Source organism: Sinohyriopsis cumingii, chromosome 11, assembly GCF_028554795.1.
Source record: "Sinohyriopsis cumingii isolate HCF-2022 chromosome 11, ASM2855479v2, whole genome shotgun sequence".
In the NCBI taxonomy this organism is placed as follows: Eukaryota; Metazoa; Mollusca; class Bivalvia; order Unionida; family Unionidae; genus Sinohyriopsis; species Sinohyriopsis cumingii.
Window position 1 is genome coordinate 6230618 of NC_142971.1, and position 16598 is coordinate 6247215.

Consider the following 16598-nt stretch of genomic DNA (forward strand, 5'->3'; position numbering starts at 1 on the left):
ACTTGTCTGTGGCATAATGCCCCAGTGCTAGATATCACTATAAACTGCCACACTGCAGACATCATAGTGATATGACTGATTTTTTTTTAAAGCTACATTAAAAATACAAATCACACACACACACACACACACACACACACAGAGACACACACACACACACACACACACACACACAGTCACTTGATTTTCAAACCCTGCATTAGGATGTTTCTGGGGGTTAGTTTAAATGTACTGTCAAAATTTTTCCTTGTAATTTGATCATTAAAAATCTCAAACATTGAAATCATCAGCTATTTTCAGACACAAGCAATGCAATTTGAAAAGGAACAAAATCATAACCAGCCTGCCCTTTGATAAAGTATATAAAACACTGTATGACCATTTCTGTAAATGATAGCATTGATGACAGGTGTTTTTCATTCAGGATGATATGACTCTCAAGAAGATCAGAGATATGCAGAGACTAGCCCTGCAAGAAGGCTGGTTTGACAATGTGTCTGCCGCAGTGTTCCAGATGTCAGACAGTCTGCCTAATGATGACCCTGACCTGCATGAAATTGAGATGGGCATTCAGGAACAACTTCATAAGATGGACAAAGAATATGAAATGGAGAAGGAACAAGCTCTAGAGCAAGGTACTTGTGGTATTTAGTGTGTTTGAGACAGAAGGGACAAGCTCTAGAGCAAGGTACTTGTGGTATTTAATGTGTTTGAGACAGAAGGAACAAGTTCTAGGGTAAGGTATGTGTACTTGATTATTTAGTGTGTTTGAGACAGAAGGAACAAGTTCTAGGGTAAGGTATGTGTACTTGGGATATTTAGTGTGTTTGAGACAGAAGGAACAAGTTCTAGGGTAAGGTATGTGTACTTGGGATATTTAGTGTGTTTGAGACAGAAAGAACAAGTTCTTGAGCAAGGTATGTGTGCTTGTGGTATTTAGTGTGTTTGAGACAGAAGGAACAAGTTCTAGGGTAAAGTATGTGTACTTGGGGTATTTAGTGTGTTTGAGACAGAAGGAACAAGTTCTAGGGTAAGGTATGTGTACTTGGGATATTTAGTGTGTTTGAGACAGAAGAACAAGTTCTAGAGCAAGGTATGTGTACTTGTGGTATTTAGTGTGTTTGAGACAGAAGGAACAAGTTCTAGGGTAAAGTATGTGTACTTGGGGTATTTAGTGTGTTTGAGACAGAAGGAACAAGTTCTAGAGCAAGGTATGTGTACTTGTGGTATTTAGTGTGTTTGAGACAGAAGGAACAAGTTCTAGGGTAAAGTATGTGTAATTGGGGTATTTAGTGTGTTTGAGACAGAAGGAACAAGTTCTAGGGTAAGGTATGTGTACTTGGGATATTTAGTGTGTTTGAGACAGAAGGAACAAGTTCTAGAGCAAGGTATGTGTACTTGTGGTATTTAGTGTGTTTGAGACAGAAGGAACAAGTTCTAGGGTAAAGTATGTGTACTTGGGGTATTTAGTGTGTTTGAGACAGAAGGAACAAGTTCCCTGGGTAAGGTATGTGTACTTGGGATATTTAGTGTGTTTGAGATAGAAGGAACAAGTTCTAGAGCAAGGTATGTGTACTTGTGGTATTTAGTGTGTTTGAGACAGAAGGAACAAGTTCTAGGGTAAAGTATGTGTAATTGGGGTATTTAGTGTGTTTGAGACAGAAGGAACAAGTTCTAGGGTAAGGTATGTGTACTTGGGATATTTAGTGTGTTTGAGACAGAAGGAACAAGTTCTAGAGCAAGGTATGTGTACTTGTGGTATTTAGTGTGTTTGAGACAGAAGGAACAAGTTCTAGGGTAAAGTATGTGTACTTGGGGTATTTAGTGTGTTTGAGACAGAAGGAACAAGTTCCCTGGGTAAGGTATGTGTACTTGGGATATTTAGTGTGTTTGAGATAGAAGGAACAAGTTCTAGAGCAAGGTATGTGTACTTGTGGTATTTAGTGTGTTTGAGACAGAAGGAACAAGTTCTAGGGTAAGGTATGTGTACTTGGGGTATTTAGTGTGTTTGAGACAGAAGGAACAAGTTCTAGGGTAAGGTATCTACACTTGTGATATTTAGTGTATTTGAGAAAGAAGGAACAAGTTCTAGGGCAAGGTATCTATTCTTGTGATATTGAGCAAGTTTCAATGATTCTGGCTCACTTTGTGTATCCATTTGCATAAATCTGAGTGTTTGTATTACTAAAATAGTCATTTTGTGAAAAGGTACCTTATATATTCGCTTATAACTTGAGTCAAACTGCAAACAACAAAGATCCTGATCTGTCATAGGATAATTTACCTGCAGATCAGGGTCTATTTTGTTTGTTCTACGGATTACTCCAATCAAACTGCACAGATCCAGATCTGCAAGTACACTATGTGATGACAGAGCTGGGTCTGTGCAGTTTGAAGTTGGACTCATAAATGAGTACATGTGGCACTGAAGAGGGTTGCTTTATATTTATGTGTACACCTACAGTATTTACAATGAAGCCATCCTAATAAATGTGTCAAAATGCAGGGAATTTTTATTTGACAAAGATATCCATGGTAATATTTGACAACGCTTTTATTTCTGACCAACTGGATTGATACAGATCTGTTGGCTCAATATGTCATGGCAGAGCTGGGTGTACACAGTTTGTAGTTGGATCCAACTTGTATATGAGTATATATGATAATTATTTTGGCAGAAAAATGTTGGTATCTGAAAATAAGGACAAAATATGTTATATTAATATAGCCTTAAAAGTACAGAAATCTCTGAAATTGTATATATTATGTATATTGTATATATTATGTTATATAAGTCATTACCATATCTTGGATAAAGAAACTTGGATATTATGTCAACTCAAAAGACTATATATGGTTTGGTGTTTCAAAATTGAGGTCATGTCATTTTACATCTCAATGAATTGTTTTTCTTCTTCAGAATTATCCAAAACTGAAATTTGTACCTTGCACAATTATGACAAAACTTTAAAATATAAAACATACTATTTATGTCATTGCATTTCTCTTGACAGATAAAGGAGGTAATATCTTTTATGTGATCTCATGCACAAGATTTTCATTGCTGATGTTGCTAAATATTTTTCTACAAAATGCTAACCTTCCAGTCTGTGTTGGGGTTTTGTTTTAGACTCGGAAAGTATGTTTATGGTCAGCAGATTGGGGGATTAGTGTAGTTGACAAAAGAAGCTTTGTTGTACACTTTAGAATAAGCTGTTATTATTTGGCAACCATACTGGATTCAATGTAACATCAATTTAATTTAGTGCCAAATAGATATCATTAGAAAACTCCTTGTAAAATCTGTTTGGAGGAGAAGCGTTAAAAAGATTTTCAAAAAGGCCATTGTGGCAGCCATATTGGATATAAGACTGGCATAGGTTTCATTTTATGACCAAATAGGTATTATAAGATGTATTATAAGAAACATTCTGGTGAACATATTGATCAGCATCATTTTTATTTATGACCATCCAGACATGATAAGAAGTGTTCTGGTATAAACCCAATGTCAGTATGATATATTTTTTAGCAGTAGTGATAGCAGAATTTTCAATATGGCTGTCATGTTGCCCATGTTGCATGCCAGCATGGTACCATTTTCATGACTACTAACCAGACGCCATAAGAAGACTTCTGGATGAAGTCTCATGTCATTATGACTTTTCTTTAGCAGTAGCTAAAACCAGATTTTCAAGATGCCTGCAGTGGTGGCGTATTGGATATCAGATCAGCACCATTTTCTTGTAGAACCAACCTGACACCTTGAGAAGTCTTTTGGTGAAAATACCATATTGACATTATCATCCAATCATAGCAATAATAATTTAAAGATTACCATATTGGTAGCCATGTTGGTTGTTCATGTGACACTATTTTCATTTAGGGCACATTGACCTTGGGATGAATGTGTGTGTGACATGTCATGGCAATCTTCCAAGTCATTTCAGGGAGTTGTGTATGGTCGTGCAAGTGTCATTAGTGTTCATAAATGCACTTATTATAAACTGGAACTGGACATGACCTTTCTGCATCTGCATTGCTCTGAGGTAGTGTCTGGCCTCTCTGTGGTGAAACATGAAATGGCCTTACCAGTTAGAATGTAGAATCTTGGTTTTCCTGAAGGCAGATGACAGTTGTCCATGTTGATAATGTGTTTGCAATATGTGCCATGAATAAAATGCCCCCCATCCCACCCACCCCTTGGCTTTGCTTATTTTACAGATGGCTCATCTTTCCTTGAATTACAAATGTGATTTGACATTTCACCATAAAAAATGAAATCTCATTTCTACACTAGTATTCAAGCTACTTAAAATAATTATGTTTTGATTTTTTATACATATATATATATATATATATAGAGAGAGAGAGAGAGAGAGAGAGAGTAAAATCATGCTTCAAAGAAATGACGCCACTGATTGTGAACTAGACAATAATCTTTAATATTGATGGTTCAAAAGTTCTCATTCAGTTCAGTTCAGTGTAATAATGTTTGTTTCTTCGACACACATTTCTTTGATTTACCTATCTTCAGATGAATTGGGTTGTTCCATTTAGTGTGATTTACCTACGCAAATTAGCCGAATGGACTTTCATACAAACAGTGCAAAAAGGACTGAAATACAAAATCACCCTAGCTGTTTTCAGTCCATTAAGTAATCTATGTAATGGTGTTTTTTTTTCTCAAACCGCCTTTTGCCTTGTAATGTCCTCTAGTACAATAGTTTGAACTGCCCCATGGTGCTAGTTTACATGATTATTGAGCACAAGTGTTCACTCTCGATAAAGGTCTCTCACTATCTCTTTGTTTTTTATTCAGAAGAGTTACTAGAAATAGTTTTTTATAAACATGACTGTGTTGGGTTGTTTGGGAGTCAACAGTTGTTTTTCACTTGGTATGTTGTATTCTGGCAGGTATGAAAAAGACCTTTTTAAGTAAAATATGAATGCTGATTTCTCAACACAAAATCATGTGACTGTCAAAATCCACCTTTTTTCAATACTTTTTTTGTCACTTACACTTTTTGCACAGATTTACACTTTTTGCACAGATTATGTAGCACATTTTACACCTTACAAATGCACCTTGATATGTAAGATAGAAGATTTTACACCTTTCAAATGTACCTTGATATGTAAGATAGAAGATTTTACACCTTACAAATGCACCTTGATATGCAAGGTAGCATATTTTACACCTTACAAATACACCTTGATATACAAGGTAGCACATTTTACACCTTACAAATGCACCATGATTTGTAAAAAGGAAGATTTTACACCTTACAAATGTACCTTGATATGTAAGATGGAAGATTGTACACCTTACAAATGTACCTTGTTATGTAAGATAGAAGATTTTACACCTTACAAATGCACCTTGATATGCAAGGTAGCAAATTTTACACATTACAAATGTACCTTGATATGTAAGATAGAAGATTTTAAACCTTACAAATGCACCTTGATATTCAAGGTAGCACATTTTACATCTTACAAATGTACCTTGATATGAAAGGTAGAATACTGTTTTTACATATATGAGCTCTAAACAAAGCATGTATTAAATTCAAAGAGGAAAAGAAAAGATATTTTTTAATGCTGCTGCTTTTCCCTAGAGACACAACATTTACATAAGATTGTAAATGAACATTTGTTTTCGATAGATACATCTGTCTGTTTATCTCTGATATTGTCTTTTTAAAAATAAAAAAAATTCTTAAAGTTGATCAATTTATTTCCTTTCTACAAGCCAACTGGTCGTTGCTGAATTTCAATTTGTTTCCTTTTCTACAAGCCAGCTGGTCATTGCTGAATTTCAGTTTGTTTCCCTCAGAGATAAGAAAGTTCGGAGCTTTTTTCTTTATATGATTTTTAATATTCAATTATACATGTGGTATAGTATTTATGCTCCTTGACAAAAAACGTCGTTATCATGGGAAACATCTTCCACTTATTTCAGCAAGGAGAGATGCCAAACCAGGAGAGACAGTTGATGAAGAGGCCATTGTGAGAAAGCTAAGTGAAGAATATGAAAATAAGAAAAAGGTAATCACATTTGTTCCTTTCTTCTCATCTGTGTAGTAGGCTTAAAATGGTACACCTCTGCCTCGATAACCTGTGCACAATGGGGTTTACAAACATAGACCGCACTATAAGCAAGACGCGAGCTACCAAGGGACCTCCAAAAATTTTAAAAAATTGCTTTGACGTCAAGAAAACCATGGGGGGGGGGGGCGTTACTGGGCTGTTTATTGACTGAATCCTCATTTTACAATCATGTCAATAATAATTTTTAATAACGCGCTTTTTCTAATGAAGTTGTTCATTATTCTGTTTAAATAACATTTATTTTCAAAATGTCCAACATGTGAAAGATCGTTCCAACTGGTTTCAACAATCATTCACATGTACTTGTAAAAAATCTGTGCATTACATAACTGCTTTTTGTTTTCTTGATGAGTCTGGTTCCCGTAATGGTATTTAATATTATCCTGCCAGATCGGGAGTCCATAGAGCAGGGAACTAGACTAACTGTTGATACACCACCAAACATTCCTTTTTTTAAAAAACACACGACATTTATTTCATGAGACAATCGTCTACATTGAAGCTCAATTTTTGTATTGCTCAGTTAGTACAATATTGATGTTGTGAATTAATTAATTAGAATTAATAATGAAATTTCTTATCATCCTTGAGGATATCTCTAAGTGCCAGTTCAAGAATTCTCTGAAACTCGCTTGCCCACAATGGTCCATATCTGTGAAATCAAACTCTTTATTCGTTTTGCTTGGCTGCCTTGTTATCTTTGATCACAGTTATGAAAGAGTCAGCTAATTTAAGGTAATTTATGTTATACACAATAACATTTATAAGTGTTCGATTGATCAAATGAAGTGAGTTAACCTGACATATGACCGGGGCCTCTATATTTTAAGCTTGTAGGATTTTCGTGCCTTTTAACCTTTCTTTTATTCCACCTCCTTTTTTGATTCAAAAGACATAATTAATGTGATAATACAAAGGAAGCCAGCTTTTAATTCAGTCCAACAATACAACAAATACTTCTGGAAGTCAGTTATCAAAACACGGTCGGCACTTAATTAGGTTCTCAGAGAAACTCTCGCGGACATAGCTGTTATGGTAGATTGACGCATTTTATGTTTAATTACAAGAGGACACATTGCATTTATGATGATTACACTTTAAAGGAACTATAAGATAGAACTAGAACACAAATTTCAATTGATAAAAAAATTACTTTATTTGTATTTATTTATTAAAGTACTGCCTCCACTCGGCGTGACATTTTCATTGATCAAAATTTCCTTACATATCGTTAATTGCGGTGTACTAGGAATGTCGTTTGGAAAGAAAATGCAAAAAATTGTATGACCTATTTTTAAATTTGATATTTCAATGTGTTGATTAATATTTCCGGGTCCTATCTACCATTTTCGGCGATAAAACGAGCGATGCATCAAAGTTTCCATTTCCAATTTTGATTGCGATTTTCTTCAAGTTCAACAAATAGGAATTAATCCTATGGTTATTTTCTGGTTTGATTAATGGGATCCACGCGTGACCCCACGTTATAAGCGGGGTTTGTGAGTTATCAAGGGAGTGGTGTAATAAGTTGTTAGGAAATGGACACTTTTTTACATATAACACTATTTTTCAGCAGTAAATATTTAAGAAACCATATTTAAGGTAGAAAAATACTTCTAAAGTGTGTTCTGCCATCAGTATCTACAAATGCGAAAAAATAAGTACCTTTTTTAACTCACCTTTGCATTTGCACTGGTTTATATTTACAATTAGAGCAAGAAAAATTTATTTTTGGTGTCATGTTTAAACATTTATGGTTGGTCGGTCAGATTTAGTTTTTAATTTTTACCTGTTTTATTTCCATCACCAAAATTTTGAATGAAAATCCCTGGCAAACAAAACAAGTTTGCTTTGCTGAATTTTGACTTCATTGCTTTAGTATAGTTGTTTAGTCATGTACAGGTAGATAAGATAGTATAGTTGTGTGCAGGTAGATAAGATCATATAGTTATGTGCAGGTAGATAAGATAGTATAGTTATCTGCAGGTAGATAAGATAGTATAGTTATGAACAGGTAGATAAGATAGTATAGTTATGAACAGGTAGATAAGATAGTATAGTTATCTGCAGATAGATAAGATAGTATAGTTATTTGCAGGTAAAGATAGTATAGTTATCTTCAGGTAGATAAGATAGTATAGTTATGTACATGTAGATAAAATAAGATAGTATAGTTATGTACATGTAGATAAGATAGTATAGTGTTTTACAGGTTGATAAGTTAGTATAGTTATGTAGATGTAGATAAAATAAGATAGTATAGTTATGTACATGTAGATAAAATAAGATAGTATAGTTATGTACATGTAGATAAAATAAGATAGTATAGTTATGTACATGTAGATAAAATAAGATAGTATAGTTATGTACATGTAGATAAAATAAGATAGTATAGTTATGTACATGTAGATAAAATAAGATAGTATAGTTATGTACATGTAGATAAAATAAGATAGTATAGTTATGTACATGTAGATAAAATAAGATAGTATAGTTATGTACATGTAGATAAGATAGTATAGTGTTTTACAGGTTGATAAGTTAGTATAGTTATGTACAGGTAGATAGATACTATAGCTATTTGCAGAATAAACCTTTATAAATAATTTTGTCCCATGTAATTGCTTTTGCTGGATTTGAAACAGACTGCTGTGGTTTTATTTATGGGTACTTAAATTCTTGGATTTACCTCTGTCTGAGTTTGTATATTTATAAGGATTTAGTTTTCTTGGATTTACCTCTGTCTGAGTTTGTATATTTATAAGGATTTAGTTTTCTTGGATTTACCTCTGTCTGAGTTTGTATATTTATAAGGATTTAGTTTTCTTGGATTTACCTCTGTCTGAGTTTGTATATTTATAAGGATTTAGTTTTCATGGATTTACCTATGTCTGAGTTTGTATATTTATAAGGATTTAGTTTTCATGGATTTACCTATGTCTGAGTTTGTATATTTATAAGGATTTAGTTTTCTTAGATTTACCTATGTCTGAGTTTGTATATTTATAAGGATTTAGTTTTCATGGATTTACCTCTGTCTGAGTTTGTATATTTATAAGGATTTAGTTTTCATGGATTTACCTATGTCTGAGTTTGTATATTTATAAGGATTTAGTTTTCTTGGATTTACCTATGTCTGAGTTTGTATATTTATAAGGATTTAGTTTTCTTGGATTTACCTCTGTCTGAGTTTGTATATTTATAAGGATTTAGTTTTCTTGGATTTACCTATGTCTGAGTTTGTATATTTATAAGGATTTAGTTTTCTTGGATTTACCTCTGTCTGAGTTTGTATATTTATAAGGATTTAGTTTTCATGGATTTACCTCTGTCTGAGTTTGTATATTTATAAGGATTTAGTTTTCATGGATTTACCTCTGTCTGAGTTTGTATATTTATAAGGATTTAGTTTTCATGGATTTACCTATGTCTGAGTTTGTATATTTATAAGGATTTAGTTTTCTTGGATTTACCTCTGTCTGAGTTTGTATATTTATAAGGATTTAGTTTTCACGGATTTACCTATGTCTGAGTTTGTATATTTATAAGGATTTAGTTTTCTTGGATTTACCTATGTCTGAGTTTGTATATTTATAAGGATTTAGTTTTCATGGATTTACCTCTGTCTGAGTTTGTATATTTATAAGGATTTAGTTTTCATGGATTTACCTCTGTCTGAGTTTGTATATTTATAAGGATTTAGTTTTCATGGATTTACCTCCGTCTGAGTTTGTATATTTATAAGGATTTAGTTTTCTTGGATTTACCTATGTCTGAGTTTGTATATTTATAATGATTTAGTTTTCATGGATTTACCTCTGTCTGAGTTTGTATATTTATAAGGATTTAGTTTTCATGGATTTACCTATGTCTGAGTTTGTATATTTATAAGGATTTAGTTTTCATGGATTTACCTATGTCTGAGTTTGTATATTTATAAGGATTTAGTTTTCATGGATTTACCTATGTCTGAGTTTGTATATTTATAAGGATTTAGTTTTCATGGATTTACCTATGTCTGAGTTTGTATATTTATAAGGATTTAGTTTTCATGGATTTACCTATGTCTGAGTTTGTATATTTATAAGGATTTAGTTTTCATGGATTTACCTATGTCTGAGTTTGTATATTTATAAGGATTTAGTTTTCATGGATTGACCTCTTCAAATACATGTACACAAAATAAAAAAATACAAAGAACAAAAATACACAGACCAGAAAAATTGGTGACTAAACGGTACTACCATATGAGCATAAATCAAAATCTATTAAGATGAATCACTTACTCAGTGTTTAGTTGGAATGCTCAACAAAAGAGGCAATACAAACATCAATACCAAGCCAGTCTATTATTTAAATACATCTACATGATCTTTGACTTAAACACTGTCCATAACGTTGCACCATCAGTACAATCACACTGGCTTAAAACTATTCAAGTTTAAGTTTCTTGATGATGTCATATCATTGTGTTTGAACTGCAGCTATGTGTGAATATGTTAAGTCAAACACATAAGAAAATATTTGTTTACCAGACTTGATGTGTTTGTGTTTCTCATGAACATCTAAGATGGTCTGAATTCATATGAACTGAAAAGGATGGAAGAAATGTTCCTTCAGAAAGTTTTGGGCTAGCGGAGCAACATATCTTTAGAGGGACTCTAGTCTATTAATATATCTTGATCCTTCCAGACCATCAGAGAGGAGATGATGTTGCAGAGAGAGCTGACCAAGGAGCGTTTGGCAGCAAGGAAAAGGGAAAAGCAGGCTCAAGAATATGAACAGTTAACTGCTCAGGCCCTGGTGAAAATGGCTACATCACAGAATGAGAACATCAAGAAGCAGGTTGATGAGGAACATGAAAAGCAAGGGAATCTGGTGAGACTTATTTTACATGTGTTTCAGTCTTAAAGTAATCTTGAATGACTTAGGGGGATAATAATTTTTGCACTGGAGGCTTCCAGAACATTGATTGTGGTTTTACAATCACAACTTCAATCTTAAATGCAGTGTATTAATGGAGAAGGTTACATGGATATTTGCAGCAGTAATACCAACATTAACATCATCAGACCACAAGCACAAAACCGTTATGCTCCGTCTTTGTATTAAAGGAACTAGTAAACTGGACATTTGTAACAGTAACTCCACAATTAATGCTCTCAAAACATAAATACAAGACTGTTATTCCCCATTCTACATGAGCATGTTAAACAGATATATTTGCAACAGTAAAACTGACATCATCAGACCCCCTACACAATACTGTTGTCCCCATTCTATACATTAATGGAGCATGTTAAACAGATATTACAATGGTTAAACTGACATCATCAGACCCCCTACACAATACTGTTGTCCCCATTCTATACATTAATGGAGCATGTTAAACAGATATTACAATGGTAAAACTGACATCATCAGACCCCCTACACAATACTGTTGTCCCCATTCTATACATTAATGGAGCATGTTAAACAGATATTACAATGGTTAAACTGACATCATCAGACCCCCTACACAATACTGTTGTCCCCATTCTACACATTAATGGAGCATGTTAAACAGATATTACAGTGGTAAAACTTACAACATCAGACCCCTACACAATACTGTTGTCCCCATTTTACACATTAATGGAGCATGTTAAACAGATATTACAATGGTAAAACTGACATCATCAGACCCCCTACACAATACTGTTGTCCCCATTTTACACATTAATGGAGCATGTTAAACAGATATTACAATGGTAAAACTGACATCATCAGACCCCCTACACAATACTGTTGTCCCCATTCTGCACATTAATGGAGCATGTTAAACAGATATTACAATGGTTAAACTGACATCATCAGACCCCCTACACAATACTGTTGTCCCCATTTTACACATTAATGGAGCATGTTAAACAGATATTACAATGGTTAAACTGACATCATCAGACCCCCTACACAATACTGTTGTCCCCATTTTACACATTAATGGAGCATGTTAAACAGATATTACAATGGTTAAACTGACATCATCAGACCCCCTACACAATACTGTTGTCCCCATTTTACACATTAATGGAGCATGTTAAACAGATATTACAGTGGTTAAACTGACATCATCAGACCCCCTACACAATACTGTTGTCCCCATTTTACACATTAATGGAGCATGTTAAACAGATATTACAATGGTTAAACTGACATCATCAGACCCCCTACACAATACTGTTGTCCCCATTTTACACATTAATGGAGCATGTTAAACAGATATTACAATGGTTAAACTGACATCATCAGACCCCCTACACAATACTGTTGTCCCCATTCTATACATTAATGGAGCATGTTAAACAGATATTACAATGGTAAAACTGACATCATCAGACCCCCTACACAATACTGATGTCCCCATTCTGCACATTAATGGAGCATGTTAAACAGATATTACAATGGTTAAACTGACATCATCAGACCCTCTACACAATACTGATGTCCCCATTCTGCACATTAATGGAGCATGTTAAACAGATATTACAATGGTTAAACTGACATCATCAGACCCCTTACACAATACTGTTGTCCCTATTCTAGCACAGCATGGACAGATGTTTCAAAAAAGGGTGAAAAGCCATAATTCTTATTGATACTGTATCAAATTGAGTCATATCATCACAGTAGATAGTTTCAGATTGTATATTATAGATTTTACAGATCTGCAACTTTTTATGTTTGAATCAGTCAGAAAGCAACTTACATTTACAGATGTGTTTGAATTTGCTATTTATTAGTTGGGTTGGCATTGTGAAGGAAATTTTGAATAGTTATGCATAGATAAGATGCTAATATTCGACTACAGCAGCCGAATGTGACGCATTTTTTCAGCAGGTGTAAATCCTTGTAAAATGTATTTATATCTTTCATGCCTCCATTACTTGATGAAAGCAACTCCTATAATTAAGTGGTTGTTCTTTGTCAAGGAATATTATTGATTAGCATTAAAGAGTGATGATCAAAGAAGGAAAATTGTTGTTACTGGGTAAATATGAAACTATAATGGATAAAAACAGATGTGTACAAAAATCTTCTGTGACATTATGTGACAAAAAAGCACAAATAATTTCAGATTTCTCCTACTGTTTAAACAACTTATGTAAATGTTTGCTATTTTTAGTAATTTGTTTCTTAACTCTGTAGACCAGTAGAGCCTATGGGATTGTCTTTTGTCTGTTATCTGTCTGTTCGAACAAGTTTGCTATCACTACTCCTTCTGAAAGTCAGCTTGGAACTTTATATACACATTTGTTCTTTGGTCTAATTGTTCATAAATGAAAATGATGATACTCAGACATCCAGTATGGCCACCACAGCTGCCATCTTGAAAAATGTATTGCTGCTCCCCCTGAATAGATGGGCATATTAGCATGGGGTTTTCACTAAAATACTTCTTATTATGTCTAGTATGTCTTAATTGAAAATGCTGCTGATTTGATGTCCAATATGGCCACAACAGTGGTCATCTTGAAAATCATGTTATTGTTACTCCGTAGGAACAGCCATTTCACTAGAAGACTTCTTATGATATTTAGTAGGTCATAAATAAAAATGGTGTTGCTTGAACTTCAGATATGGCTGTCACAATGGTCATCTTGAAAATCTTGTTATCACTACTTCACATGAATGAATAGTCATACCAGCAGCTGTCTTGAAAATCAATAGATGGTTATACTTATGATGCGTGATTGGTCCTAAATGAAAACGGTGCCATTTAGACATCAAATATGACTTCCAAACTGGCTGTCTTGAAAATCTTTGTATCACTACTTCTCCTGAATAAAATAGTCATATCAACATGTGGTTTTCACAGAAAGATTTCTTATGATGTAATGGAAAATAGTGCTGATCTGGCTTCCATTTGACTGGCACAATGTCCATTTTGAAAATCTAGTTATTACTACTTTTCCATGATGGTGAAAATCTTGTTATTGCTATAGAATATCAGAGATGGTTTCAACGCTCAGCAAATAAAAGAAAGAAATGGTGTTATCTGGAATTCCTGAAAATTCTTTTTGTTCAATAGAGCATCAGTCCCAGTAAGGGGCTCTTGTTTTATTTTGTATTTAGTGGAGACAAATTAAGGTCTTCCTTTATAATTTTATGATGTAAGTAGGAGTACATGTTTTGCTGTGTGTGCAAGGGTTCAGTCTTTTCCAAGTGCTCTGGCAAACATTTGGATAGTGCAAACCATATACATGATCAATTGCTAGGTATATAAATTACATTTCAAATCTCTGGCAGACATTTGGATAGACAAATCATGTACATCAATTTCTAGGTTTATAAATTACATTTCAAATACTGTGCTTCCTTGATTACTGTCAGGTTTTTGTACAAGTATGAATTGGCAGTGATTGAGGATGGTAAATGATGGAGATTCTTCTGACATAAAAATAGATAGACATAAAAATAGACAGACACAGGTAAATTTCATCCAGTGGATCATTTAAAAGTGATGCATAGGTAAATAAAACTAATTTTAATTAAATTAAGCTTCTCAGGGTATTTACAGAAAAAAATGTAGAAAAAGATTTTACTCAAGCTTACATTTGCTTTCTTTTAATTAATGTGGGGATGGAGGATAGTGAGGGTAGCAAATGATGGGGGAATTTAAGAGCAAATCAAATAGTACATTCAGATTTATTGGCAGTACCTAAAGCTGGTGAGAGACCAGGTTGTGAGAAATAGGGGTAGCACTATATATACCAATAGGAGATTTTAAAAATGAAAATCCAAGTGAAATTCTAGTATTTGAGAACAGCTGATGTCATAAAGTGCATTATGTCAAACCACCTGGAACTTACCTGATCAGGTAAGAATTTATTTGTTATGGTTACAGCATAAGCATATCATGTTGTTTTATGATATTGTACATCCATACATGTTGTTTTATGATATTGTACATCCATACATGTTGTTTTATGATATTGTACATACATACATGTTGTTTTATGATATTGTACATCCATACATGTTGTTTTATGATATTGTACATCCATACATGTTGTTTTATGATATTGTACATACATACATGTTGTTTTATGATATTGTACATCCATACATGTTTTATGATATTGTACATCCATACATGTTGTTTTATGATACTGTACATCCATATCATGTTGTTTTATGATATTGTACATCCATACATGTGTTCCTTACTTTATTTCCACATAATAACTTGAGTTCCCCAGTATACTATTACCAAACAATGTGGATGGCCTGCACTCAGGATAAGGACTAAGCTTATTGATTTTGGGGTCAACAGTTCAAGAACAAGGTCACTGTGACTGAAAAAAAATGGAGTCTACTCAGTAGCGTTAGTTCTACATCACAGACTTGGATTAAACTTTCTGGATGGCTTGCACATGGGGAAAATGAAGAAACCTATCAATCTTGGGATCCAAAGGTCAAGGTAACTGACTGAAAGAAGGAAACAAAATTTCTGCACAAATGTTTCATTTCTTAACCATGTGATTTCACACTGTTTTTGTGCGTGACTTACTCTGGGGGTAAGAAGGAAGCCCATTGATTTGGGGTCTTAGGTGTATGGTCACTTTGACTGAATGAAGATTTTTCTTCATAATAAGTTGAGTTTTAGACCATGTACTTTGACCAAAGTTTGTGGGAGGTATTCACTTAAAGTATGGAAGAGGCCTATTGCTTTTAGGAACAAGGTCAAGGTCATTGTGACTCACCAAAAAATGGGTTTTGCAGATTGGTTTTTGTTCCAAGTTCCTTTACAAAAATTTGCAGATGGCTTGCTTTTAGGGTAATAAAATCACCTATAGGTTCTCTGGTGTAAATGAAAAAGATCACAGTCATGGTAAATATGATAAGAAAATAATGGTTTCAGCACAGTATGTTTAGTTCAGAATCACATACCATAACCATAGGTCCAGGACATTGAAATCCATTGGTTAATAATCTCCAAAGACAACCATGCTACTAGTGTCTATATAGAAGACTACTGAACAAGGGAAAATCGTAATCGAATGCATAGTTGTTTACCTTTTCCTCCTTTCCAATCTTAAGCTGTTTTCACTAATCTTAGCACACTAGTTGTTACTATTATTTACTTCCTCACCTAATGAAAAGAATTCACCAGGGTATTTATAAGAGAGGATCTGGTTTGGTTGGCCTCCATTAGTCACCTCTTACAGTATAATAAAAAGAATATCTTATAATAACCATGTTGCTTGTTATGATGGGTTATGTTTTGTGTAAAAACACATACTGCCTGCAAAAGCTTGTTATGATGGGTTATGTTTTGTGTAAAAACACATACTGCATGCAAAAGCTTGTTATGATGGGTTATGTTTTGTGTAAAAACACATACTGCATGCAAAAGCTTGTTATGATGGGTTATGTTTTGTGTAAAAACACATACTGCATGCAAAAGCTTGTTATGATGGGCTATGTTTTGTGTAAAAA

At 33.8% G+C, this 16598-nt stretch overlaps 1 protein-coding gene across 1 annotated transcript in view; it reads left to right on the forward strand.

The window, feature by feature from the left end:
• Positions 1-16598, forward strand: part of LOC149787561 (uncharacterized) — a 215877-nt gene that overhangs the window by 148368 nt on the left and 50911 nt on the right. The window contains exons 41-43 of the mRNA XM_089973710.1: positions 425-635; positions 5966-6051; positions 10807-10992. Coding sequence (XP_089829836.1) covers positions 425-635; positions 5966-6051; positions 10807-10992 — 483 coding nt within the window. The remainder of the gene's footprint in view (positions 1-424; positions 636-5965; positions 6052-10806; positions 10993-16598) is intronic.